The 26,935-nt window shown below is 39.3% G+C and overlaps 2 protein-coding genes across 2 annotated transcripts in view; both read left to right on the top strand.

The window, feature by feature from the left end:
* The window catches only part of MED6 (mediator complex subunit 6), a 133,416-nt gene that overhangs the window by 44,634 nt on the left and 61,847 nt on the right, over positions 1 to 26,935 (top strand). The gene's annotated exons all lie outside the window — the stretch shown is intronic.
* Positions 22,475 to 25,049, top strand: LOC308648544 (disintegrin and metalloproteinase domain-containing protein 20-like; the record flags this gene model as incomplete). Its single annotated transcript, XM_081293303.1, has 1 exon — positions 22,475 to 25,049. One exon carries the CDS (start codon positions 22,475 to 22,477, stop codon positions 25,031 to 25,033), a length of 2,559 nt encoding a protein of 852 aa, XP_081149429.1. The 3' UTR covers positions 25,034 to 25,049.

Here is a 26,935-nt window from a genome sequence, read left to right as displayed (position 1 = left end):
AGTGTTTGCACACAAAGAAATTAAGTTGTGTTCAGCCTTAAAGAAGCTTTAACCAATGTGGATAAAGACAGTGTAGCAAATGTTGTCTGTCAGATGTTTTACTCCGTGGGCCACAGTGGCAGGGTTCTTCATCCCTGTGTTCTGGTATGAAAGGTATACAGCATTAGTTGTTCTGGACTTCTTCCTTCATTGTTGTTCTGTGTGTTGTTTCCCTGAAGTTCTAAGTTTGATAAGGGTAAGATCTCTGATCCCTGACCACATCTTTTCTGTTACTCTAATAGTGTTTGTAGGCATTACCCATGGAAATCCTTTATGCAATCTGTGTACCGATTAATTCCCTTTGAGAGATGTAGAGCTATTTCGCTTTTGTGCCTTCTTATGTGTCTAGTTCATTAAATTGTGTGTTTCAAGGAATTTGTTCAATTCTCCTGTGATTTCCTATTTGTGGACATAATAGTTTGCTCAGAGTATCGTTTCATTTCCTTTTTTGTCCATAGGAAATATGGTGGCATTTCCTCATTCCTTCCTGATGCTATCTGTTTATACTTTTCAATGTTGTCTCCAAGCAGTTTTGCTAAGGATTTATCAACTTGATTATTCTTTTCAAGGGACCAGTGTTAGGAGCCATCTTTGGGCTGTGTGTGGATGGTTGTGCATAGTAGCCTCCTGAGGGGATAAGTCCTGACATTGGGAACTTTCCAAGGCACTCCCCACAGGATTGACTGCCTGATGCAGGTGAACTTTTCCCCTCAAGCTCTGCCAAAGATGCCATGCAGCCAGCACCTGAGATGGGAGTAGCCTGCCAAGATGTTAATCAATCTGTGACTGCAAGACCCCCTGAATCAAAACTCCTCCTTTGATTCCTTATCCCTGCCTTTTATGTACCCCCTTAGGTAAAACACCAGAGCCATTTTTTGTGTAGTTCCGGAAACCATGTGGACTAGATCTATCAGGGACTTGGCTTTCTGTAAATATATTTCTGAGTGTTTGTACGTTGTTATTTACTAATTGTTTAAGATTGTAAGTTTTAGGGTGGCTTGGATTACCCTGGGCTGGAAGAAAAAACCCTTAATTAGACACTGCCCGTTTTCCCCTCCCCCCATCCGCCCCCCCCCCCCCGTTATTATGGTGCTCAATGTGGACCTGACCATGTGGATGAAGTAAAAATAAATAGACACTCGATTAAATGGGGCTTGAACACCCCCAGATTCAGAAGATAAAAATTAAAGCACGCCACACCCACCTCAAAGAAATAGAGGGTGCATCGCAGTCTAGAGAGAATTGGGAGGCAGGAAAGTTTGATACCTTGATATAAAACTGAAGCAAAACTCTTCCAGAAAAGAAGTCTGGAAAAAACCTCATTAAAATAAGTTAAGGGGAAAAAGACGATTTATCTACTTTCGAGAATGTTTAAGCAGTTTAATCAGAGCTACCCCTCCCCACCCACAACTTTTGCCTTCTATCCGGGCTGAGACAGTAACCCAAAGCAGTGACAGTGCCACCTCTGCCTGCCAGTAGTCAGCAAAAGGCAGGGAGAAGAAACTAGAAAAAGCCCCAGGACGCTGCCACAGAGGGATCCAAAGCAGGGAAGAGCAGGCAGGCAAGCTAAGGGCTTGAGATGCTGACAACTAGGGGAACCCTCGGGGGAAATGACAGCAGAGTGCTTGCTGGAGGAGCTAAATGCCTAACAGTACCAACTGCTTGCAGAGACCCAGGGCCCAACCAGGAGGACTCTGAGGATAGCCGAGATGTGGGCGCTCACCCCCGGCCATGGGAGCCAGGCATAATAAGGAAAGGCAAAGCAGCATTGGTGTCTCACGTGACCCAAGGTATTCGAATGGACAGAGTCATAGCTCAGATAATTCCCAGACAGACAAAACTCCACAAAAGCCAGTGGCATTGTAACTTCCCATGGGCGAACATGGGTGTCATGAGTGGTTTCACAGACTCCGTCTGAGGCACAGTTAGATTCAGCCAAATCTGTTTCATTAATGGTCATCACATTTCAGGCACACGTCCTAATTCTGAGTCCTAACAGTCTACACCCAAGGATCGCAGATGCTCACCCGTGACGTGTCTTAAATCTGGGTCCCTGGAACTCAGTCCTGGCGATCCCTATAGGAGGGGTCTGGTGCAGGGGGACAACAGCGACAAAAGTCTCTCTGTCTGGGTCCTCTTAGTCCTGCCGGGCCCCAGAAGGCTGGGATTTTAAGTCCTAGTTCAGTTGTGCTTGCAGCTGATAACTGGGTGACCTCTGGGGTCTATGCCGGGGTGTAGACTCTTAACATCACTCTCGTAGGTCTATCTATGTTCTGCAGCTATATCTAAGTTTTGCAGTTTACATGTGTACATATGCTCACCGTCTTTATCTAACACACACACTAATATAATCCACAATCAATAGTCCTATAATGTTTTCTGTACTCATATCAATGAGAGGCACTCAAGGCAGGACAGCGTACACAGTGGGGACCCCAGAGCTGCAGGCAGAATTTCAGGTGGCATGGAAGGCACAGAAGGGCAGATCTGACAGTGCGGCCAGGGCAGCTAGGGCAACTTGGCGGATACCTTCAAGTCTGAGTAAATAGAAAACAGGTTTATGTATGACTAACTTGGTTATAAATATATAGAACAGTCGATTTTAAAATTTTGAGGCTTCTCCTTAAGAACAAATATTAATGTGCTAATGTAAACCAAAACTTTAACCTATACATTGAGATGACACTAACTGCATAAAACATTAATCTACCTCATTCCAACAGAATAATTACTTATGCCTGGTAATTTTATTGTTTAAAAAATAACCAATTTTTAATAAATTAAGATGCATATATTTATACTTAAACAATAACATTATAAGATATGACCATGTATTTTTACTTAAACAATAATAATATTTAAAAAAATATTTATTGTTTAGTTGTAGATGGACCCAATATATTTATTTTATTTTTATGTGGTGCTGAGGATGGAACCCAGGGCCTGACGCGTGCTACCTGAGAGCTCTACCGCTGAGCCCCAACCCCAGCCCAATAATTATTTTCAAATACCACCTCAAGTTCCAATTTTCAATCTTTACTTTGAAAGCTAATTTTAATTCATATTAAAACATAAATGATTATGATAATTATTGCTAATTATATATATATATATATATATATAATCTGTTTCCTAAATATGTAAACCCTTAAAACCTAAGGTTTAAAAGAACATTTTGCTAAACTAATGCTCTATAAACTAGTTTCTGACTCATACTAATATAAACAATAAAATATCTAATCATGATTTATTCTTCTATAATTATATAAGACTTATATGTTACTGTCTACAATAAGAAGTAAACTTAACTATATATTTAAAAGACAATTGAGAGACACTAACTTATTTAAAAGGTAACATTATAAGGTATAACAATGTATTAAGAGTTTCTCTCTAGAAGGGATTAAATGTTCTCTTAATTTGTCCATGTCATATTCTAGATACAAAAATGGATCAACTAGGTTATGTTAACCCAAGGAATTCCATACCAAAGTTTATAGACTTATATTCAAATGAGAAACTAAAATTAATTTCAAGATTAAGACACCTTACTTATCTTTTGACACGAGACCCATTGTTTTAAAAATTAAGAGGTATACATAAAAATCTTACAGGATTTTACTGTCCATGGTTATATCTAAACTGTTTCCTATACATTTAGAAATACATATTTTATATAAAAATAGTATCATGTTGATATTTTCAAAACTTGTAAAATCTTTTTTAAATTGTTCATTGTTGATACTGTTTTAAAATGTTATGTTTAATGCCAGATTTCTATCATACAGTTCCTTTATCCAAAACCTTATATTAAATATTTGAGTTGATCTTACTACTTAAATACACAGTACTTAAAGATATTCATACAGCTTACATCTTTATACATAAAGATTGTTTTGACACAAATCTCTTATGTCATTGCTGGGTCAATGCCATATAAAGTTCTAATTTTCATAAAAAAATCATTAAATCATTGTCCTAAAATATACTACTGACTTGCTTTTCCCATCAAATTTAAAGTAACGATCCCCCATACTTAGATCAACATTAGAATTAATGATGATATCAATTTTTCCTAAATTGGTAAGTAAAAGGCTATTCATTCTTCTATTTCATTTTTCGTTATTAGTAATTAATAAAAAATATTTTTCCTGACCTAGGATAATGGATGAGTAGTAGAGCGCTTGCCTAGCATGTGTGAGGCACTGAGTTCGATTCTCAGCACCACATATAAATAAATAAAAAATAAAGGTCCATCAGCAACTAAAAAAAATTTTAAAAATATATTTTTCCTATCCTCACTAAATAAATATATTTCTTATTCTAAAAGGGTGTCTCTTTATATCTTTCCTGTCTGTTGTGGAGGCTATCTCTCCTAAGTTAAAACTCTGCCTCTCACCTCATTCAGGGTTAAGATAATCATCCAAATTCATTTAAAGTTAGAGTCAAAATGTAAATTTTTATTATACAACTCACTGTATTCTTAAACAAAAAATACTATATAATATATGGAGATCAATTATAAAATTATATTCCTTAAGTCATAGCTATTATGATAATTACACATAGTTTTACTCTTGTCAATTTCATTGCATTTTCCCCTATAAACCTTACAGCTATTGGTTGTTAATGTCTTACACAAGTATCAATTCGAGTATATCAAGTTAATTTAAGACAATAAGGTATTACCTATAGAAAAAAACAAGTTATAAAGCTGACTTTCAACATCTATACAAACTCCCTTTTATAATTTTGTTGCTCAGCCTATTACTAAAGTTAAAATAAATTATACATTTGATAAAAATTAGGCTTTTATTTACTATAATCCTTTTCCAACTCAATAATATTGGCCTGCTCGAGCCTAATAAGTAACTCTTGCCAAGTTTCCTGGCCAACTAAAGATAGTAAATCTCTTCTTATTATTGAAATATTTGTACTACACTAGGCCATTGTGTATAGTTTAAGCTAATGATACTCTGACATATATATATATATATATATATATATATATATATATATATATATCTTTTTATTCAATTTTAAAAAATACAAAAGTGGGAAAACAGGACCCTAAAAGTCCCTACTAAATCTCACAAAAATATTTAAAAATTTTTTAAAAATTATGATACTGAAACTCTTACTGCTGCTAAGCAACCTATGGTACAATTGAACGAATCAGATTTCAAAGGATAAAAATCTAAACCTGTCATCGTGGAAAGAGCTGAAAAACCTGACACCGGAAGGTACATTTCCAACCACAGTGGTTATAGCTATGTAGTCCTTATGAGCAATATCAGGTAAGTAAAATCTATGGAGAGATTTCTATGAACTCATTCCGCTAGTCCACTTTAATGTACCTTGTAATATGGGCTGGAGAATTCATCCCCGTATTTATTAATAATACTCATATGATGGGTGGTCTTACAGATACTCATATTACATCCATTCGTGTGACTAGATTTAAACATAATAGCTACAGTAGCAGCCTAACTACATGTTGGTCCCTTAGTAACATACCAGTTATTTAAAAGTAACTTTAGAGGAAAGACAACATGGGAAGAAACTAGACCCACCAGTCATGCTGGTCCTTAGAACTTAAGATTGTACTTATATATCTGGACAGTTATTAAAATAGAATGATTATTGAAATAGATTTTTCTCATAGCAAGCCAGTTATTTCCACAAAATATCCACCAATATTTTACTGCCCCAATCATTCTACAATAGAATTTGGCATTTTTACTGAATGAATGAAGTATATGAATGCTTTGCCAGTGCAACATAAAATCTCTGGAGGTGATTGATATGTTTTGGATTGATTTTCAAAAACTTGATAAAAGACAGTTATATCAAGATGCCACTTGCTACAGAAAGTCCAAAGCCAGGAGGACTTAACATGGAAGTAGTGTCACTAAGTGTTTCACTTCTACTTCTTAAAAGAAATTTGCAAACAACCATGTTTAATTTAGATTCTTAATTTAGTACAAGATCTAAAAAGCTAAAAAATAATTGAGTTATCTAAAATTATTTTCAGAATACCAAATTAAGATGAGATATACTATCATTTTGATTCCATATGATTTAATTACTCCCTAGTGTTTGGGTATTATTTATAGCCATATAATGAAGGCCAAATTAAGCCTGGCAAATTGATTGATGTTACTCTAGAAAGGTTAATAACTCACATTTGGATTTATAACAGTCATTTCTTATTTGATGATAATTTGGGTCTTATGTATCTTATTGTATTCTCTCAGGCTTATATCTGCCTCCATATTCACTGTATGTATGGACATAATCCATTCTCTCATGATGATAGGACCCCTGAAAGTTTCATTCGTAATATTCTAACCTCAGGAAAGATGATATCAAAAAAGATCTCTGGCATTTAATTGTTGCCTCATTTTCCCTGTCTTACAAATGGCCCCATATCTAACTTTATAGGCAGGAAACCCAAGGAGGGTTCCCGCTGTGGCCTGTGAACCTATATTTAATCCTCTTATATTTAATTATTGGAGACATAATAGTATCCTGTAAATTGTAAAAAATGTAATCTAAGCACATTTTCTTAATAACTTGGCTCAAAATATTTCTAAAGTCCTATACAATTAGTAAGTATGGATAAGATTAAATATTTTAAAAGCCATTATTATAGATATCAATACTAAGCTTTCTGCTCTCAAATTCTATAAAGGCTTAAATGTCATGCTAAATATAAGTATACCTGTATTACTGCAGCCAGATTTCATGCTTCCCAATAAAATTGGGAAAAACTTAGTGATCATCTGATGCATAGTTTAACATAACAATAATAACGGCTTAAGCCTTGTGGGGATACATCAAAGCACCCAGGCAGGATACTTAAAAAAGCAGGACTAAGCTCATGGGCCTTGCACCTCTAGCTTGTCAAATACTTTGTAAATTGATTGGCTCCCATCCTAAAAACATGTTGAACATTCTACATGGTATATTATTGAAATGATGTGTTTTCTACTAATTCTTTTTATATCATAATTGTAGACCATGACGCCCTCACATCAAGGACCCAGTGATTCAAAGTTATAACCCCTCATCCTCATTTATAAGTTAAGAATGGGGGAGATGTCACAAGCTGTCTTTGGGCTGTGTGTGCATGGTAGCCTTGTGAGGGGATAAGTTTGGCATTGGGAACTTCCTGTGTCATCCCCCACAGGGATTGAGCACCTGATGAAGGTGAACTTCCCCCTCAAGCTCTGCCAAAGATCCCACACAGCACCTGAGATGGGTGACCTGCCAAGATGTCAATCAACCTAGTGACTTCAAGACATCCTGAAGCAAGATTCTACCCTTGAAACCTAACCCTGCCTTTGATGTATCCCCTTAAATAAACCACTAGAGCCATTTTTCCCTTGTCTAGTTCCACAATCTATGTGGACTAGATCTATCAGAGGCTTTGCTTTCTGTAAATATATTTCTGAGTATTTGTACTTTGTTATTTACTAATTATTTGAGATTGTAAGTTTTAGGCTGGCTTAGATTATGTTGGGCAGGAAGAGTACCCCCTTAATTAGACACTGGCTGCCGTCTCCTATTAAACCAGCCTTTGGCTACATTGATTTTTTTCCATTTTATGTTTGCTTTTAATGTCACAGTTTCATACTCATATATCTGTTTTTTAAAGTTTTGTTTGACCATTGTGCCTCTGTTATGCTCGAATTCGGGACCCCCAAAGACCACCAGAGACCCAAGATCCATATAAGCAGCAAAGAGGTGTTTATTGCGAGCTAGCTGGGTCCTCTACAGGCACACAGCAACTGGTGACGCTGAGAGGCCCTGAGCCCAGGGTTTGCAGCAGTTTTATACATTCTTTGGAGAGGGCAGGGACTTCACATACATCGTAGCAAATCATCACACACCTCGGGAAAATCAAATAACAACTCTAAAACATGATTAGCACATTCACTGGCGGGAACAAGTTGGGTAGGGGTGATTGGTCAGTACAAAAGGGGTATTCGTTTGAACTGATTGGTTTGAGCCAAGAGGGGTGTACGTGCTGAACTACATGGTTTCCCAACTTGTCATCAACCACTATAAACCACTGGGAGGGTTATCTGGCATCCCAGGTATTTCCCTGTCTCATGCTGATTGGTGGCTGCTAGGGGACTGCTATGGATCCCCACCTAGCCTGACTGAGTCAGGGACACCTGGCGCAGCAGATCTCTCCTGTTATTTGTAGATAAACCACTTAGCAGCATGGGAATGTGCTTAGGAGTGCTCTGTGGGTCTTTCCAAGGACTAAGGTCATGTCCCTTCCTTGGACAGGCTTTGCTCTGAGGTCGAGGCTGGTTTTTCACCTCTCACTTGATTATAGCTCAGATAAAATATTTTGAAATTAAAACCTTTTTAAATATATACCCTGAAAGCTCAAAATGTCCATGTAAGTATTCATTGCCATTGCCACATCATGCAAGGTTTTTTTTTTTTTTCGTATAATTTCATTCAGTAGCAGTCAGTCCAAATATTATCCATTATGCATTTTGATTTTTTGTTTTAATCGTGGAATATTTAGGTATTTCTTTAATTTTGAAAGGTCTGCCTGTGTTTTGTCTTGTTCCTTTTTATAGTTTTTAATTCTGCAGTGATTAAGAAACATAAACTTCAATTTTACTCTTTAACATTTACTGAGTATGGCAATAGTTGAGAATTAATTTTTGTAAGTACCCTAGGTGGATATGAAAACAATGCCTATTTTGTATTTGTTTAACATAGTATTTTAGGGTGAATGTATGTGTCCAGATGACTTTGAGTAGAGTTGCTTGACATTTCTTTCCAAGAAGTGTTTTTGTATGTTCTGTTTGTGGCTGAGAAAGCTGTATTAACATCGTCAACTACATTTTGAATTTTCCTGTTTCTTATTTTTGATCTCCCCTTTTGTTTCTTTCCTTTTTGGAGCTGGTGATTGAACCCATAGGCACATTACCACTGAACACCTCCCCAGCCCGTTTTATTTTTTATTTTGAAACCCGGTCCTGCTAAGTTGCTTAGGGCCTCACTCAATTGCTGAGGTTGGCTTTGAACTTGCTGTCCACCTGCCTCATCTTCCCAGCGATTCAAGTCCTTTGCCATTGTGCCTGGCTTGTTTCAAATATTTTGAAAATATTTACTGAGTATATACAAATTCCAACTGAATTGTCACTCTTATGATAAACATATACCTCATTTATCATGCTAATATTTCACTTTTCTATTATTAATATGTTTCTATTATTTACATGTTCTCCCACTCATACACTACCTGATACTGAGGATTGAAACCAGGGCACTTTAACATTGAGTTAAATTCCAACATCATTCCCACACCCTTCTTTTTTGGTGATCCTGAGTATTGAGCCAAGTGGCACTCTACCACTTAACTACATCCTCAGCCCCTTATAAATTTTGTATTCTGAGACATGTCTTGGCGAGTTGCCAAAGATGGCCTTGAACTTGAAGTCCTCCTGCCTTAGCTTCTCAAATAGCAAGGACCATGTTACAAGGACCCTGGGTTCCTGTTCTGAATACCGTAGACAGTGGTAGGCATTTTTCCATTTAAACATAGAAAAGATAAGTAAAAATGCAGTGTAAATGAGAACAAATTATAAACTCTTACAGGGCTGTACCTAGAATTGGACTTGTGGGACTGGAAGTCTGTCTGTCAGTAGTTGTGCATGGAGTGAATGCCCCAGCTCAACATTGCTTCGCACTGCTGTAGCCCTTACACCTAGGCCACACAGTGCATTTATAAAAGATATTTTTCTTTCATCAATAATATTTTTTAATTCAAAAATATTTACTTTCAGTACATTATAATTTCAATAATGAAAATAACCTTAGGTTATTGTAACGTAAATTAAAATGTTTTTAACTTTTGTACTAGTGAGAACCCTTAGTTTAAAATACAAACACATCGACTGCTAGCTAGACAGTATTTTTTCTTCTACATCTTTATTCTGTAAGCACTTTTATGTTTCGATTTTCTAAACTCTCCTTTTACTTTCAATTTTTGTTGTTGTTGTTGTTGAACACTAAGGCCCAAACACACCCATTAGCCCAGATGTCCAAAGGGTTATCATCATTGTTATCACTAGCTTCCACCACCACATCCTGTCCTGCTGGAAAGTCTTGAGGGGCAGTTACAGGCATGGAGATCTTATCCCTGTGATAACTATGCCTTCTTCTGGAATCTCTCCTCTAGGACCTGCTTGAGGCTCTTTCTGAGAAGGTTTCACTTGCCGCAGTGTGGCTGGGCACAAATAACCGAGTTGCCACAAAGCCTTGTAGATTCAAACAGCAACTCTTTATTCCCCAACTCTCACCAGTACTGCACACACCACACGGGCACACACTCCCTCCACTGGGTTCCGTCCAATCTCCCTGAATCCCCAGGAGAACTCATGGGAACTCCAAAGTAGCAGGTGCCTGAGGCAGCAAAATCCACCCTGTTGCCCAACAGTAAAGGTCAAATATACAATACAATCAATCCAGCATCACAGCAATTATATATAGCTTAACTCAAATCATCATCTCAATGGTTCACTGGCATCACCTTACAACCATTCCCTCTGGCAAATGCTAGGCATCATTCTGACTGGGCTGTGGCTCTCAACACCTCCCCGCTTCTGTTTAATTAAACAAGAGCATGTGGGTTAGGGACTGTGCCTGTCTTAGGTTGTCCAAATCTACATATGGTCCTTACCATTCATCGGATGAGCTGATCTCAAGGCATCAGCCTCCTGTCTTAGGTTGGTACCATTGCAATTGGATTATACCCGTCATTGACTACTGGTTCAGCATACAGCCATACTTGTGGATAGGTCTTTGCACCAGTGGGGGCGGGGGTGAGGTTCTTTGCCTCACCTCTGTTGGCCCCCAAATTTGGCCTTGGTGCCAGTGGGGGGGTGATGTTCTTTGCCTCACCTCTGTTGGCCCCCAAATTTTAGACTATCACAAGCAGAAGTGAGGAGGATGCAAAATGCCATGACACCAAGCCAAATGACGGCTCTTTTTGGAAAAATTGTACCACCGATGACACCATCAGCAAAGATGCCCCAGCACTACCACAATTTGCTGCACCAACAGATAGTTGCATACAAGTGCATACAAGTGATACAAAGTCCAAGCAAGTTCTTCAAGCTGTTCAAAGTAGAGGAATCCATCAATATGTCCATTTCCTCCCAAAGTAAATTGACTTCTTGATTGAGCATCAGTTGTTGAGTTATTATTCAGTGATGCATCAGTTTATACAGTTTACTGTGATAGCTATCGAAGAAGCTGTAGTTTAGTTTTATCTTTGTCTTCACTGGCATTGGGATGAAGATAGGGATTCTGGCAATGATGGCTAAAAAAAAAAAATTATGTAACATTCCAGCAGGCACTAAAAGAAAGCAATTTTCTAAACAATTTAGTATCCTGAATAGAATTAGATATAATGAAAAGAAAGGTGAAAGTAAACAAACAGATCTGTTAACCTCCTTTTTGTTCACATATTAAAACAGCTGTTTACCCAAGTTAAATTAAACCATTTAAATCATGTGAATAAAAAAATATCTGGATTCATTTTTTCATGAGCGCTCCTCATATATGATATATGACATACGCACATACAGACATACAACACAAAACAGAAGTGTGCACACATAACTCAATACATACAACACATAACATAATAGTAAAGGCCTTGTAGCTTTTCACAGGTGAAATCTCCATTGCAATGTTTAAAAACTCCACAGTCAAAAAACAGAACTGATCAGAAAAACATTAACCTAGGTCTGTATGAGCTCAAAAACTAAAAAAGAAATTCATGATGTGGAAAAAGGCAATAATAAAATAGATATTGAAAAAAAGCATCCTGGTTATCACCTAGGTTTGACTCTTCTTTTGATATCCCATCCTTCTTCCTGTAACTTGCATATGAGTCTGAAGGTATTCCCACAAGTAAGCCTCAGGGTTTTTTACATTTGAAATAGGCCTTAATGGTGTTCATTATTCATTAGCCTCCAAGTGTGGTAGAATCACTGTCATAGATGTAAGAATAGCCAAGCTGGAGCTCTGGATATCAGCTGTTATGGATTTGAGTCAAATCATCTTCTTTTTGGTCTGTAGAAATTGCCTTGGTTAGTCTCTGTGGAATCCAAATCGGCTGCTGTTCTCCCTGTGGAAACACACAAACAGAACCCTGACTCCAGACAATCACTGGGTCAGGACCTTTCCATTGTCTTGTTAAAATATCCTTCCAAAGTACCTTAGGCTTATGTACATTTTTTGGACACATATGCCTTTCTGCAGCACTAAGGCCTGATGAATCCAAATTTAAAAAGTTTAGAGTAAAAAGGGTTATTTTAAGTTTATCTTTGGGGGATATATACCCCTTTCCAATTCTCTCTTTTTGCTTTAATAAGTACATTTTAATAGTTTGATGAGCTCTTTCAACTCTGCCTTGTCCCTGTGGATTGTATGGAATTCCTCTTATGTGAGTAATGCCAAATGATGAGCAAAATTGTTTAAAAGAGGTAGAGGTATGGCCAGGGGCATTATCTGTTTTTAACTGTTTTGAAATGTGCACAGTGGCAAAATTTTGTAAGCAATGAGCTATAATATCTTTAGTTTTTTCTCCGGCATGAAGGGAGCCCATCAAAAATCCGGAAGAAGTATCAACTGTAACATACAAATATTTTAATTTTCCAAATTCTGGCAAGTGTGTGTGTGTGTCCATCTGCCAAATATGGTTAGGTATCAGTCCTCTAGGATTGACTCTAAGATTAACTTGTGGTAAAAAGGTCACACAATTTTGACATTGTTTTATTATTTGTCTGGCTTGTTCCTTAGTTATTTTAAAATGCTTTTGTGAAGTATTAGCATTGACATAGAACCTTTTATGGCAATTTGTAGCTTCTTCTAGTGTAGAGAAAATATGTATGTCATGTGTAGTTTTATCTGCTAAATCGTTGCCCAAAATAAGGGCTCCAGGCAATCCTGTTTGTGCTCCGATATGTCCTATAAAGAATGGATCTTTTCTGTCCCAGATTAGACTTTGTATAGTGGAAAACAAAGAGAAAAAAGTAGAGGAAGGGGAAATCCTACCAGCATCTTCAAGGGATACTATAGCATTAACTATATACTGACTATCAGAAAATAAATACAGAATCTTTAAACATCACGAAAGCTTGTAATACTGCATTAAGCTCTACCTTTTGAGCTGATTGTTTGGGTACTAAAAATGTAAAAGTTTGATCAGGGGTAACTACTGCTGCTGTACCATTATTTGACCCATCAGTGAATATATTTGGAGCATTCATGATAGGGGTTTTTCTTGTCATTTGTGGAAAAACTACAGGATGCGAAGACCAAAAAGACAACAAAGGATTAGATGGTAAGTGATTATCAAATGAAACATTAGATTTACACATGATTATTGCCCAAGTATTTAACTCATTAGCTAACTCATCAATTTGATCCATAGTATATGGAGTAATAATTTTATTGGGAGAAATTTCAAACACTCCCTTTGCTGCTTTTATTCCTTTGAGTATTAATTGTCCTATAGCCTCAGGATACCTAGTAAGAATAGTGTTAGGAGAATAAGATATATGTGTCCACAATATTGGACCTTCTTCCGAAATACCCCTGTAGGAATATTTTTTGTTGGTATTACAATAAATAATAAAGGCAAACTTATATCAATTCTGTCCAAATGCATATTTTCCATATGTGTTTCAGTAATTTTTAATACCTTTCTTGCTTCAAGTGTTAACATTCAGGGTGAATTTGGATCTGATGGACCTTTTAGGATATCAAATAAAGGTCCCAACTCTCCTGTTGGTATGCCTAGATAAGGCCTTATCCAATTTATTTCTCCTAATAACTTTTGAAAGTCCTTAATTGATTTGAGTTGATCTACTCGTATTTGAATTTTTGGTGGACGGACCATGGTTGAGGATAATAGAACTCCTAAATAATTAATTGGAAAATTTAATTGTACTTTATCTATTGCTATCTCTAGATTATAATTTTTAATAAGTTTGTAAGTGTAGCATAACATTCTAGCAAAATGTTTTTATCTTTGTGTTCTAACAATACATCATCCATATAGTGAAATATTTGTAGTTCAGGATTTTGATTTCTAAGTGGCTGGATTGCTTTGTTAACATAAATTTGATACATAGTTGGACTGTTAGCCATCCCTTGAGGGAGTACTTTCCATTCATATCTCTGATCAGGATCTTCATGATTCAACGCAGGGATAGTAAATGCAAAACATGGACTATCCTCAGGATGAGTTGGAATTGAAAAAAAAAACAATCTTTAATATCTATATCCAAAACATACCAGGTTTTTGGCAATGCAGACAATTGGGGAATCCCCGATTGAGCAGGTCCCATAATTACCATCTCATTATTAATGGCTCTTAAATCTTAAACAATAATCTCCATTTACCAGATTTCTTTTTAATGACAAAAATGGGAGTATTATGGGGAGATACGGAAGCTTGTATAAGTCCCTGCGCTAATTGTTGTTTGACCAGGTCATGGACTACTTGTATCTTTTCTTTAGTCAGGGGCCACTGAGGAACCCATACTGGTCTTTCTGATTTCAAAGTAATTTTTATTGTCTCAGTGACCCGTTCTGAAAACCAAATCCATGTTTATTTATTCCTTGATCTATTTGAATTGGTGCTGCTATACCTTGTTCTTGTTCTCCTAATCTTTTTTCTTTCCTAAAACCTTGTCTAGCCCTAATAGTGGGCACATTTGGATTGATGTTATTTGTTAATATCAAACCTAATTGATCTAGGACATCTAATCCCCATAAATTTATAGGAAGATGATCCAATACATATGGCTGTATAGTTTCTTAACATCCTTCAGGATCCTTCCAATCTAATACCATTGCACTTCTATGGAGATTAGTTGCCACTCCTAGGCCTCGAAGCATTTGAGTGGCTTGTTGTAATGGCCAATGTTTTGGCCATTCTTGAGGAGAGATGATGCTAAGGTCTGCACCTGTGTCCAGTAGCCCATTAAATTCATTTCCTTGAATATTTAGTTTTAGCATTGGGCAAGAATCTAAATTTAAAGAGAGCATAGCCCAATCTACACCTGTGGAGCCTAATCCCCTGGAACCTCTTTCTATAGTACTCCTGGAAAATTTATCATGTAGGCTGGGTATTATTAATGACTGTGCTATTCTATCTCCTGGTGAAATTACTGATATACCTCTTGGAGAACTAGCTATAATTTTTATTTCACCTTCATAATCGGGATCAATTACCCCAGGACTTATCATAAGTTCTTTTAGAGTAGAAGAACTGTGTCCCAATAATAAACCTACTGTTCCTTGGGGAAGAGGTCCTTTTACTCCTGTGGGAATGATTTGAATTCCAATCTCTGGAGTTAGTACTGCTCTGGCAGAGGCGCAGATGTCCAACCCTGTGCTTCCTCTAGTTTGTCTGATGAGAGATCTAATGGACATTGTGTCCTGGGCACTACCCTGATGGTGTCACTGGGTTCCTCCAGTGCCCCATATATTTGTGGTCGTGGGCCCCGGAGCATTGGGCCCCCCTGTCTGTTTTTTGGCAATGGAGCCCGATGCTTTTCTCCACAATATCGTGGGTAAACACCTGGTCCTTTCCATTTTTTGATAATGGAATACCCTCTATGGAGGTTTGTGAATGGCATTCATTAGCCCAATTCTCCCTCTAAGGCATCGTGGGCAAATACCCGGTATTCTACTCCTTTGATACCTAGCTTTGTTAAACCCTCCTCCAATGGGGCAACTCCTTTTAAAATGTCCTGTTTGTTCACAATTGTAGCATGTTTTTGGCCTGGCATCTAAAGCCTATTGTACTGCAGCAACCAAGACTTGCCCTGTTCATTAATGTCTCTACATAATTTAATATATGTGTTTAAATCTCCATATATCCATGGTTTAATGGCCTCCTTGCACCATCTGTTTGCTTGCTCAAAGGCTAGCTGTTTAATTAATGGCATTGCTTGTTCTGTGTCCCCAAAAACTCTGGTAGCTCTTTGGATAAGCCTATCTACAAATTCAGCGTAAGGTTCATTAGCTCCTTGTATTATCCTAGATAATTGATCTTGTAAATCTCCATGTCCTTGTAAAGTCTTCTATGCCCTAACTGCATCTGCAGGATATACAGCAGGATCATATTCAATTTGTTGCCGTTGAGCCTCATAAGGTCCTTTTCTTAACAACATATCTAGATTTCTTTGAGAGTAACCGGCTGCTGCATTTCGCCTAGCTGTCTCAATGCAAAATTTCTCTTTGGCAACCCTCCATAACAAATATTGTCCTCCATTTAGCACAGATTTACACATGCTAGCCCAATCTGCTGGCGTCATGTCCAACTCCTGCTGTATCAATCTATACAAGTTGCTCGTCACCACCCGGTTATTTTGCTACAGCCGGACTGCGGCAGTCCAAGTTGGTAATAGATTTGACCATGATCACAGTGAAGGGTATCTGGGGACCATAGGTTGTTACAGCCTCCTTTAACTGCTTCACTGTTTTGAAATCTAAAGCACGGTGAATTCGCTGCCCTTGTGCCTGCTCAAGTACAGGGCATGCCAATCTTTGAGGTCCTGTCTCAGGATCCCATCTATCAACTATGGGGGTTGGGGGCTCCATAGGTGGAGCTGTTGGTTGGGCACTTTCGCCCTCTGGTGATAGAAAGGTGTTAGTAGCAGCCTCCTGTTGTAACTTTTTCCCTAATAGCGGTTTCTCCTCTGAGCTTTCTTCCTTTATATTTTCTTCCTCTGTCTGACTAGCTGGAGAGACCTTTTCTTTTGCTTGATCTACCATGTTTTCTATGATACTTTGAACCTCTAACAATTAATTTAACAATCTTTCAGTTTGTTTTTTACTAATATCTGATCCCATCGTTCTACTATAAAGATAACACAAAACAAAACCGAAACAGAATGAAACCAAAATGGAACAAAAAGGCATTGTATCAATTTTCCTATTTTCTTGAAATGTATGTTCATGGTCTATTTCTATCTCTATCTCAGGGGCAAACAACTTCAAACCTTGAGCCAAGCATTTTCCCCAGTTTGCCTGAGAAAGTTCTAGGGACAGGGAACTTGAAATAAAAACAAAATAAATCAAAACAAGAACATATTGTTTTTTGAAGTGGACACCCATTCTCTCACTCTTCCTCAGGGGCTAGCAATTTCACTTACCTCCAAGCTTCAGAAGTTCCCCTTACGGGCCACGAAATGCCACAGTCTGGCTGGTCACAAATAACCACACTGCCACAAAGCCTTGTAGATTCAAATAGCAATTCTTTATTCCCCAACTCTCACCGGCACTGCACACACCACACGGGAACACACTCCCTCTACTGGGCTCCATCCAATCTCCCCAAAACCCCACAAGAACTCACAGGAACTCCAAAGTAGCAGGTGCTCCAGGCAGCAACAGCCACCCTATTGCCCAACAGTAAAGGTCAAATATACAATACAATCAATCCAGTATCACAGCAATTATATATAGTTTAACTCAAATCATCATCTCAATGGTTCCCTGGTGTCACCTTTCAACCATCCCCTCTGGCAAATGCCAGACATCATTCTGACTGGGCTGTGGCTCCCAACATTCACTCCTTTTGGAATTATGTTCATGTGGTTTGCTTGGTTTGTCTCCTTTTTCCATCTTAGACTTCCTTCTAAGTAGGAAATGTGCTAGGAGCATTCCTTCTATTAACAAAAAGTCTTTTGGTGTTGGCGGCCATGCTTTGAAATGTTCCATAAGGAGCTTCTTGAGGTATACAAGCTCCTTTTAAGCACTTCACTGTGAATGGTCTTGAGTTCTACTCTTCTCTAGTAGTTTTCTTTCTCTTGGGAGATATCTCCTTTGGGTATAAGTTGAGCGTGTGGTTCAAATTTTTCAGTATCATTATACTCTTATGAGAACACTGTGTGGATTCCCCATTGTCCAAAACATCATTATGCAGCATATGACTGAATACACTTGAAGCTGAGTTGCAGCATCATTCCTTAGAGGGACACAGCCTCTTATTCAGTTGAAAGTCCTTGGATCTATGAATTGGCCTAATCTAGGAATACAAGAAGTTAGGACTCTGCCATGATGGAGAGTTTGTTTGTCCATCCAGCCTAGTGGTTTCCCTTTATTGAACTAGGTAGTATGTTGGTAGGCTGCCCATGTTTTAATTGATAAGGAGACTATGAATTGTTAGTCTTTCCTTTGGGAAATTAGGGCTCAGAATACTCTGGTTGACACATCATTCCTGCAGCTCATTATGAAAAATGCACTTCCTTTGTATCTGCAGTGCACTCACATACAGTCACTGCTACTCTGGGAGCAAATTACCTTCTTTAGGATCAGGGAGCCCATCTGTGTCCCCTGAGTAATTTTCATGATAGTTTGTGTGAAGGTCACACATGATAATTCCATTCTAATGTTCCTATTGCTCTAAGTCTTTGGTACCCTTTCTGTACATTATGTGAACAAAATTTAGGTATACTGATCTCCTGGAGTATTAAACCTTACTTCACTACGTTTCAGTCAAAATTATTGATGTACTTTCAAATGCCTGAGCTAGCACAAAAAATCCAGGTATCTGGTAAGTTCACCCATAATAAATATTTGGCATGCTTCATTGTGCTTTTTGCTCTTCCACAATCCAAAATTCTTAAGATCTATATCCTGCACACCCCTGTGGGTCTCTGCCAATATAAACTATGACAACATTGCAAATATTCTGTAATAGAAACTTTTGCCTTCCAATTGAGACTTAGACCCGACCCACAGGAACATGTTGAGATAGGATTTTAGTCTGTGTGTAGGGCCATTAGTTGCATGTCTTGAAGAGTCTAGGAATCCTCTTGCAGGGAAAGTTTCTCACCTGAGGTCATTACAGAATCGCAAGCTCAATTCTTCAGACAGGAGAGCTCTAGGCTCTTTGACTGGCAAAGGAGGCTCAGAACCACCCAGGTCCCGATGGAATTCCTCATTTCAAATCCCCACATTTTTTCCTTTTCTGTTAGTGACCTAACACATCCCACTAGAGTGTCAGGAAATGAATGTGCTTAACTCTCATTGTGATTCTGCACTGCCCACAATATTTTGATCTTCAGTGAGGTTGGTGCTGTGGTAAAACAAAGAAGTGTTTCTTTCAGGTCCATCATGATAAGCTGTGTGATCTGAGAAAGTGGGGTCTTGGACCATTATCATCAGTAGAGTTAAATCCAGCTGCCCCACCCCCCAGTCCTTGAGGCACTTATGGACATCATCCCAGTACTCACTTGGTCCCCCCTGCACACTTGCAACACTGGGGCACTTCATCACAATCAACAGTGAGTGGTAATTTATGTAATTGTGATGCTACTCCGTGCTCATTCCCCATTGGGCAGGAGTTCACCAGTGTGTCTCAGGCCACCCACATGTGCACACCAATCCCAGATGCTTATTTGCCTGTCTCTCTCTCCCTCTCTCTCTCAGAATCAGTCCTGGTACCAGATGCTGTATCTGTCAAGATCCAGTCCAGAACAGAGAAACCCACCAAGAGACATTACAATAGGAAGTTTTTGAAAAGGTATTAGAGGACTGAAATGATTAGAAGAGAACACTGAGGTACAGGAGGTGGGATTTCTCAAAAGGAGCTACTTCTCCCAGAAAGGGGAAGAGGTTGGGGTTATGGTAACCTAGATGCTTTTATAATGGGCCTCAGAGATCTGGACCTGAGATGAGGATAGGTGGTGCTGGTCATTTGGGAACAAAGGAAAGGTGCAACTGATAGCTGGACCTCTTAGAAAAGGATGCTGAGGTAGTGGTGGTACCATAGGGGCTTGGGAAAAGGTCCTCCAAAAGTGACGACTCAGATCTGAGGGAGGGTGCTCCCAACTTGCACTTGGCATCAAGGCTCTTTGTGTCATGGTCTGATAGAGCTGGTAGTGGAACATCTGAGGAAGGGACTCTGTCAGGCTGTGTTGGTTGCCCAGGGTCCTGGAATGTCCTGGTATGACTAGATCTCAAGACTTCTGAGCAGGTAGCACTGTCTGCTGGCTCTTGTACCTTGGAAGGGACTTGATGAAGCTTTCTTTGTTTCTTTATCAACCAAATGTCACGACCCCAGCAAAGAACCATGGCTGTGGTATGCAGACAGTACCCACGCCCCCAAAAGTAGCATTCCTAAAAGTTTTTGCCTTTTTTTTTTTTTCTAGTGCTCTTCTAGGCAAAACTCTATAGGAATCGTATTCACAATGAGGAAACATAATGTGCAGAATGTCATGTGGAGCTTAACAGTCCTGCCATAAACTTAGGTTTGTAGTTCAGAACATTGATGGGGAGCATAAGAACTCTTAGTTTTTTGGTGTCAGGTTAACAAGTTAAACACACTGGTGATATCAGTACAATTGACTGATATCTTCTACTCTATTGTGTTTCATTTACTGAAATCTTCCTGAATTGATTTCATGACCTAGTAAGGTTTGTGACCCTTGTTTGAGAAGTGTTGAAATAGGTCATCTGTAAAAGGAGACATGGCACAATGGGCATCTTGAGGAGTCTGAAGTAGCTCTTTGAAGTTGACAAAAGAGTTAATGATTGAGGCAGAAGGAGAATCTCTTGGTGTTTGGAGTTTTAGTCATGTCAGCGGAAGGACTGTGCAGTGGACACCACTTCATGTAATTTGTGGGAATGCAGCACTCCTTATTGCTGATGACAAAGACTTGCCTATCACAAACATTCCTCACCATAAACTTTTCTATAAACCTTGTATTTTTGACAGTTGTTAGGATGTTGTTATCTTCTCTCTGAGTCTTTTTCATAATCCTATCCCACTTTACCCATTTCCATCTTATTATCTAAAACTCTAAGGATATGATTTATTATCTAAAACTCCAAGGATATGATGAAGAGAAAGATGGAAAGGACATCTGGTGAATGGAGTGCATCTTTCTCAGAAATGCTTTGTGTCAGAGGTATTTTCTAGTGACAGTGGTTTCCTCTGTGGTATTCATTAGCTACTGATTAGTTTTGGAATCCTACCTAGATGGATGCATGGTTTTGTTGACTTTCAGTTCCAAGAGTATTGCTCATGCTCTGTGCTGCTGATCCCAGTTACATCCTTACTTAGGACATTTAAGCCCACAGTAGGTGGTAACAATGTGGCTCTAAGTTTGTTTTAACTTTGATCTCAAAGACAAAGCAGATTATTAATTTGGCATTTAGGTGAAAGTCAGTAAATGACCCAGATTAGCTTTTTCCTGAGAGGAAGTTTGTTTCCAATAGTAGTCAGGTTTTCAAGTCCACTCATTGTGGTCTTATGAGCTTTTTAATGAACTCTAGGCTGAATCTTCTTGATCACCATTCTTTGGAAAGTTCATATTGAATAGGATCGATCCAGGTAACTTAGCAGCCATTGGAAAACTAGAATTGAGTTCATATTGACATGACCACAGTGAGCCCCTCAGGATTTAGAACATGAGGCTGGTGGGCTGTTTGGGTTCTCGAGAAGGCTATGTCTGCAAGCTATGGTTGGAGGCAGCTGGCCTGTATGCCCTGCCCCTAATAACTTACCTCACCCCATTACCTCATCCGTTTCCCTTCTTTTTTTTTTGAATATCGTCAATTGGAGGAGATCGACCACTACTTCTGAGCCCTTTAAGTGGGTCTTTTGGCTGTAAACTTAGCATTGGGACTACATAAGATGTCTGGAGTGTGGTTAGGTAGGAGCAGTGTAAAAGCAAACTTCATGAATAAAGTAACCACGAATGATGGGTTTTGTCTGGGTCATTCACATGTTTGCTGACAGTGTGGAGTGCCCGTAGGTTTTTGGGTAGCAGAGGAATTTGCGTAAGATATATCTTTTCAAACTGGAAAACTTATTATTATAATTTTACATTTTTAAAGAAGAGTGTATAGTGCTGGGGATTGGCCTAGCTTGTGCAGGTATTGGGTTCCTTTCCTAGTATCATAAAAGAAACCAACTGCCTAGTATGTAATGAATCTTAATGTATCTGATATCCAGGTTTGACAATTATCTGCCTATGTTAAATCTTACCTATTTCTCTGGGAGCCTACACACACACACACACACACACACACACACACATATCTATGTGTGTGTGTATTTATATTAGAATATGCACATCCCATGCATGTTATTGCTTCAAATCTGGTCCCAATTCAAGAATCACTTTAGCCTCACTTTCTTCTTTTTGTCTCCCATCTTTCCCGTTCCACTGACTCCATTCCAGCCCTTTTTATTTTTCACTTTCAGTACTGCAGCTCTGATGGTCCAACTCCACCAGGATACAGATCCATAAAGATCAGCCCAGCACTCTGAACAGCTGAGAGGGAGGAGCCTGACCAGCAGTTCCTCATGCTCTTGCCTTGTTCTTTTTCTCTGGACAGGTGGCTCCTTAATGACAGATCCATAATGGCTGTGGTTGAGACTCTGATGCACATCAGGGTCACTTTTCTACCGCTCTGGCTTGGGATGTCTCTGTCCATTCCTGACCTCTCCCAGGCCAGTCCCTCCCAGCATTTCACCTCCCCAGAAGTGGTGATCCCCTTGAAGGTTATCAGCAGGGACAAAAGTGCAGAGGCTCTGGGTTGGCTCTCCTATAGTCTGCGGTTCGGAGGCCAAAGACATGTTGTCCACATGAAGGCCAAGAAGCTGTTAGTTTCTCCACACCTCCCAGTGTTCACTTACACAGAGCAGCATATCCTCCATCAGGATCAGCCCTTTATCCAGGATGACTGCTACTATCATGGTTTTGTGGAGGGGGTCCCTGAGTCCCTGGTTGCCCTCAGCACCTGTTCCGGGGGCTTTCACGGAATGCTACAGATAAATGAACTTGCTTATGAAATTAAGCCAATTAAGTTTTCTGCTACATTTGAACACTTGGTATATAAGATAGACTCTGATGAGAAACAGTTCCCACCCCTGAGATGTGCATTAACAGAAGAGAAAATAGCACGTCAATTGGAATTGCAAATGTCACATAATTTCACTCTGAAACAAAGTTCTTATGTGGGCTGGTGGACTCACGCACAGTATATTGAACTAGTAGTCGTTGTGGACAATGTTAGATATGTTTTCTCCCAAAGCAATGTGACCAAAGTGCAGTTAGACATCATTAATGCTCTCAATACGGTGGATTCCTTATATAAAGCTTTGGAAGTTGATGTAATTTTGACTGGTATGGAAGTCTGGACTGCAGAAAACCTAGTTAATACCAGTGTTGACTTAGATGTAGTTGCGAAGTCGTTTGCAACTTGGAAGCATAAAAATCTTAATAGACGTCTGCCTCATGATGTTGCACATCTTGTAATAAAAGAATTAGTTGGCATAAAACAAGGTTCTGCGTATGTTAAAGGAATATGCCGTAGTCCTTATAACTCTGGAGCTCTTGTTTTTGCAGACAACAACTTATACATTTTTGCAATGATTGTGACCCATGAGCTTGGCCATAATTTGGGTATGGTGCATGACACTCAAGGGTGTACGTGTGGCTTAAATTCGTGCATAATGCATCCCTATAAAAAGTCATCAAATAAATTTAGCAATTGCAGTTATGCCGATTTTTGGGACAATACTCTGAAAACATGTATTTATCCTCCTCCAAATGCAGGGAATATCTTTAAGTTGAAGTATTGTGGGAATCTAGTAATTGAAGAAGGAGAGGAGTGTGACTGTGGAACTAATGATCAATGTGCAACAGATCCCTGTTGTCTGTCTAACTGCACTTTGCGTTCTGGAGCTTCTTGCGCTACTGGACTTTGTTGCAAAGAATGTAAATTAATGCCATCAGGGACTTTATGTAGAAACCAGGTCAATGAATGTGACCTTCCCGAGTGGTGCGATGGGACATCCCATCAATGCCCAGATGATGTATATGTGCAGGATGGAAGCCCTTGTAGTGACAGTGCCTACTGCTATAAAAAGACATGTAATACCCATGATTTACAGTGTAAAGAGATTTTTGGCAAAGATGCAAGGAGTGCATCTCAGAGTTGCTACAATGAAATTAACACCCAAGGAAATCGTTTTGGGCACTGTAGTATTGCAGGCACAAGATATGTCAAATGTTCGCAGCCTGATATCATGTGTGGAAGGATTCAGTGTGAAAATGTGAACAAAATTCCCACTCTCCAAGCACATTCTACAGTGCATCAGTTTCACTTCAATGAAAACACTTGCTGGGGCACTGATTATCATTTAGGGATGTCCACACCTGATATTGGTCAAGTAAAAGAAGGCACCTCATGTGCTCCAGGAAAGATCTGCATCAGTAAGAAGTGTGCCAGTATGGTTCAGCCGACCGAAAACTGTCAGCCTGAGACCTGCAACATGAGGGGGGTCTGTAATAACAAACACCACTGTCACTGCAACCATGAATGGTCACCTCCAAACTGTAGTAACAAAGGCTATGGAGGTAGTGAAGATAGTGGTCCACCTCCTATGGATGTGACTAGAACTACCACTGCAAATGTGCCTGGACATGCAACTGGAACTACCACAGGAAATGCGCCTGGGCCTGAGACTGGAAGTGCTACCACGGGAAATGCGCCTGGGCCGGAGACTGGAACTACCAAGGGAAATGCGCCTGGGCCCGAGACTGGAAGTGCTACCGGAAATGTGCCTGGAAGAATGACTGGAATTACCACGGGAAATTCACCCGGAGCAACGCCTGAAAGCACCATGAAATATACGTCTGGACACACGACTGGAAAAACTGGAAGGACTCAAAGTACCACTGGAAATGTGCCTGGAGGAACCACCGGAAAAGTGACTGGAAGTGCGTTGAAAAAGAGAAACTCATGGATATTATGGCCCCTTATCTTGCTTCTTTTAATTTTATGTTTACTCGCTATGCGTTATATAGCAATGAAAAAGAAAAAGAAAACTGATATTGGTCAAGCAAAACCTGAGGAGAAGAAAGTGAAAGAAATGGAAAAGGAAGAAGTCATACCTAATTTAACTGATCTCTAATTTTTAACAGTGGAAGAAAAACAGGGCATGTCTTTCTCAACAGAAATTCAAAGGTTTGTCATGCCAGGATCATAAGCTGTAAATATTACAGCAAAGGATTCCCACCATGTTATTTATTCTTTTCCGTTTTAAACATTAAAGGTTCGTTTTCCCAAAAAATTGTCCCTTTTTTCCCCTTCCACAGGTGTGGGGATACCAGGGATTGAACCCAGGTCTCAACACTGAGCCACATCTCCAGCCCATTTTATTTTTTATCTTGAGACAGGGTCTCACCAAGTTGCTTAGGGCCTCATTAAGTTGCTGAAGCTGGCTTTGAACTGGCAAACCGCCTGTCTCCGCCTCCCAAGCCACTAGGATTACAGACATGGAACACCATGCCCAGTCAGAAGTTATCATTTTATGTTTAAGGTGTTGGTCAGTATTTCAGGCCTCTCGATGTTTTATTCTTCTGTGTAATTTGCAGGATGTACCTCTACAAAGGCCATTTCTGTTGACCCATTTAGTTGTGGCAAAAAGAGCAATTAAAGTAGGCCTGGAGAGATGGATTAGAGGAGAAGAGGGTTTTCATTCCTTTCTTTCCTATGTACTTAATAATTGCCATCAGCATTAGTTTGATTGGGTTCATTCTAGCTGTTGGGCTTTGGAGTCCAGTTTGGTTGTCACTAGCAGAACCACCCTCATATTTTCCAAGGTGTACAAGCAGCAGTTAACCACTGGCCTCTCAGTGATCTGTGTTGTAGCTCTGGGGTTAGTTGAGTGGTTTCCTCTGAATTCCTGAAGCACCAGTATCAGCTGTTCATGTACCTCCTCCCAGATGTGTGTGCCTGTTCTGCAGGGGGCCTCCCTTTAATCACCTCTACTCTAATAAACCCGAATTTTTTGCTGTGATCTCCTGACCCTGGGTATATTTGGTGCTTTCTGTAGTTATCATTCTGATAGGTCGAGTGCTGCAGACACAGGCACTGAATTGGAATTCAGAATGCAAGATGTTTCTTAGAGACGCAGATTTGGAGAGGCAAGGTAGGATGGAGATGAAGCCAGTGTTTGCACACAAAGAAATTAAGTTGTGTTCAGGCCTTAAAGAAGCTTTAACCAATGTGGATAAAGACAGTGTAGCAAATGTTGTCTGTCAGTTGTTTTACTCCCTGGGCCACAGTGGCAGGGTTCTTCATCCCTGTGTTCTGGTATGAAAGGTATACAGCATTAGTTGTTCTGGACTTCTTCCTTCATTGTTGTTCTGTGTGTTGTTTCCCTGAAGTTCTAAGTTTGATAAGGGTAAGATCTCTGATCCCTGACCACATCTTTTCTGTTACTCTAATAGTGTTTGTAGGCATTACCCATGGAAATCCTTTATGCAATCTGTGTACCGATTAATTCCCTTTGAGAGATGTAGAGCTATTTCGCTTTTGTGCCTTCTTATGTGTCTAGTTCATTAAATTGTGTGTTTCAAGGAATTTGTTCAATTCTCCTGTGATTTCCTATTTGTGGACATAATAGTTTGCTCAGAGTATCGTTTCATTTCCTTTTTTGTCCATAGGAAATATGGTGGCATTTCCTCATTCCTTCCTGATGCTATCTGTTTATACTTTTCAATGTTGTCTCCAAGCAGTTTTGCTAAGGATTTATCAACTTGATTATTCTTTTCAAGGGACCAGTGTTAGGAGCCATCTTTGGGCTGTGTGTGGATGGTTGTGCATAGTAGCCTCCTGAGGGGATAAGTCCTGACATTGGGAACTTTCCAAGGCACTCCCCACAGGATTGACTGCCTGATGCAGGTGAACTTTTCCCCTCAAGCTCTGCCAAAGATGCCATGCAGCCAGCACCTGAGATGGGAGTAGCCTGCCAAGATGTTAATCAATCTGTGACTGCAAGACCCCCTGAATCAAAACTCCTCCTTTGATT

The sequence above is a fragment of the Spermophilus citellus genome (genome assembly GCF_964194105.1).
Source record: "Spermophilus citellus genome assembly, chromosome: 4".
In the NCBI taxonomy this organism is placed as follows: domain Eukaryota; kingdom Metazoa; phylum Chordata; class Mammalia; order Rodentia; family Sciuridae; genus Spermophilus; species Spermophilus citellus.
Note: the sequence above shows the minus strand (reverse complement) of the source record. Positions and strands in the feature narration are given on the sequence as shown.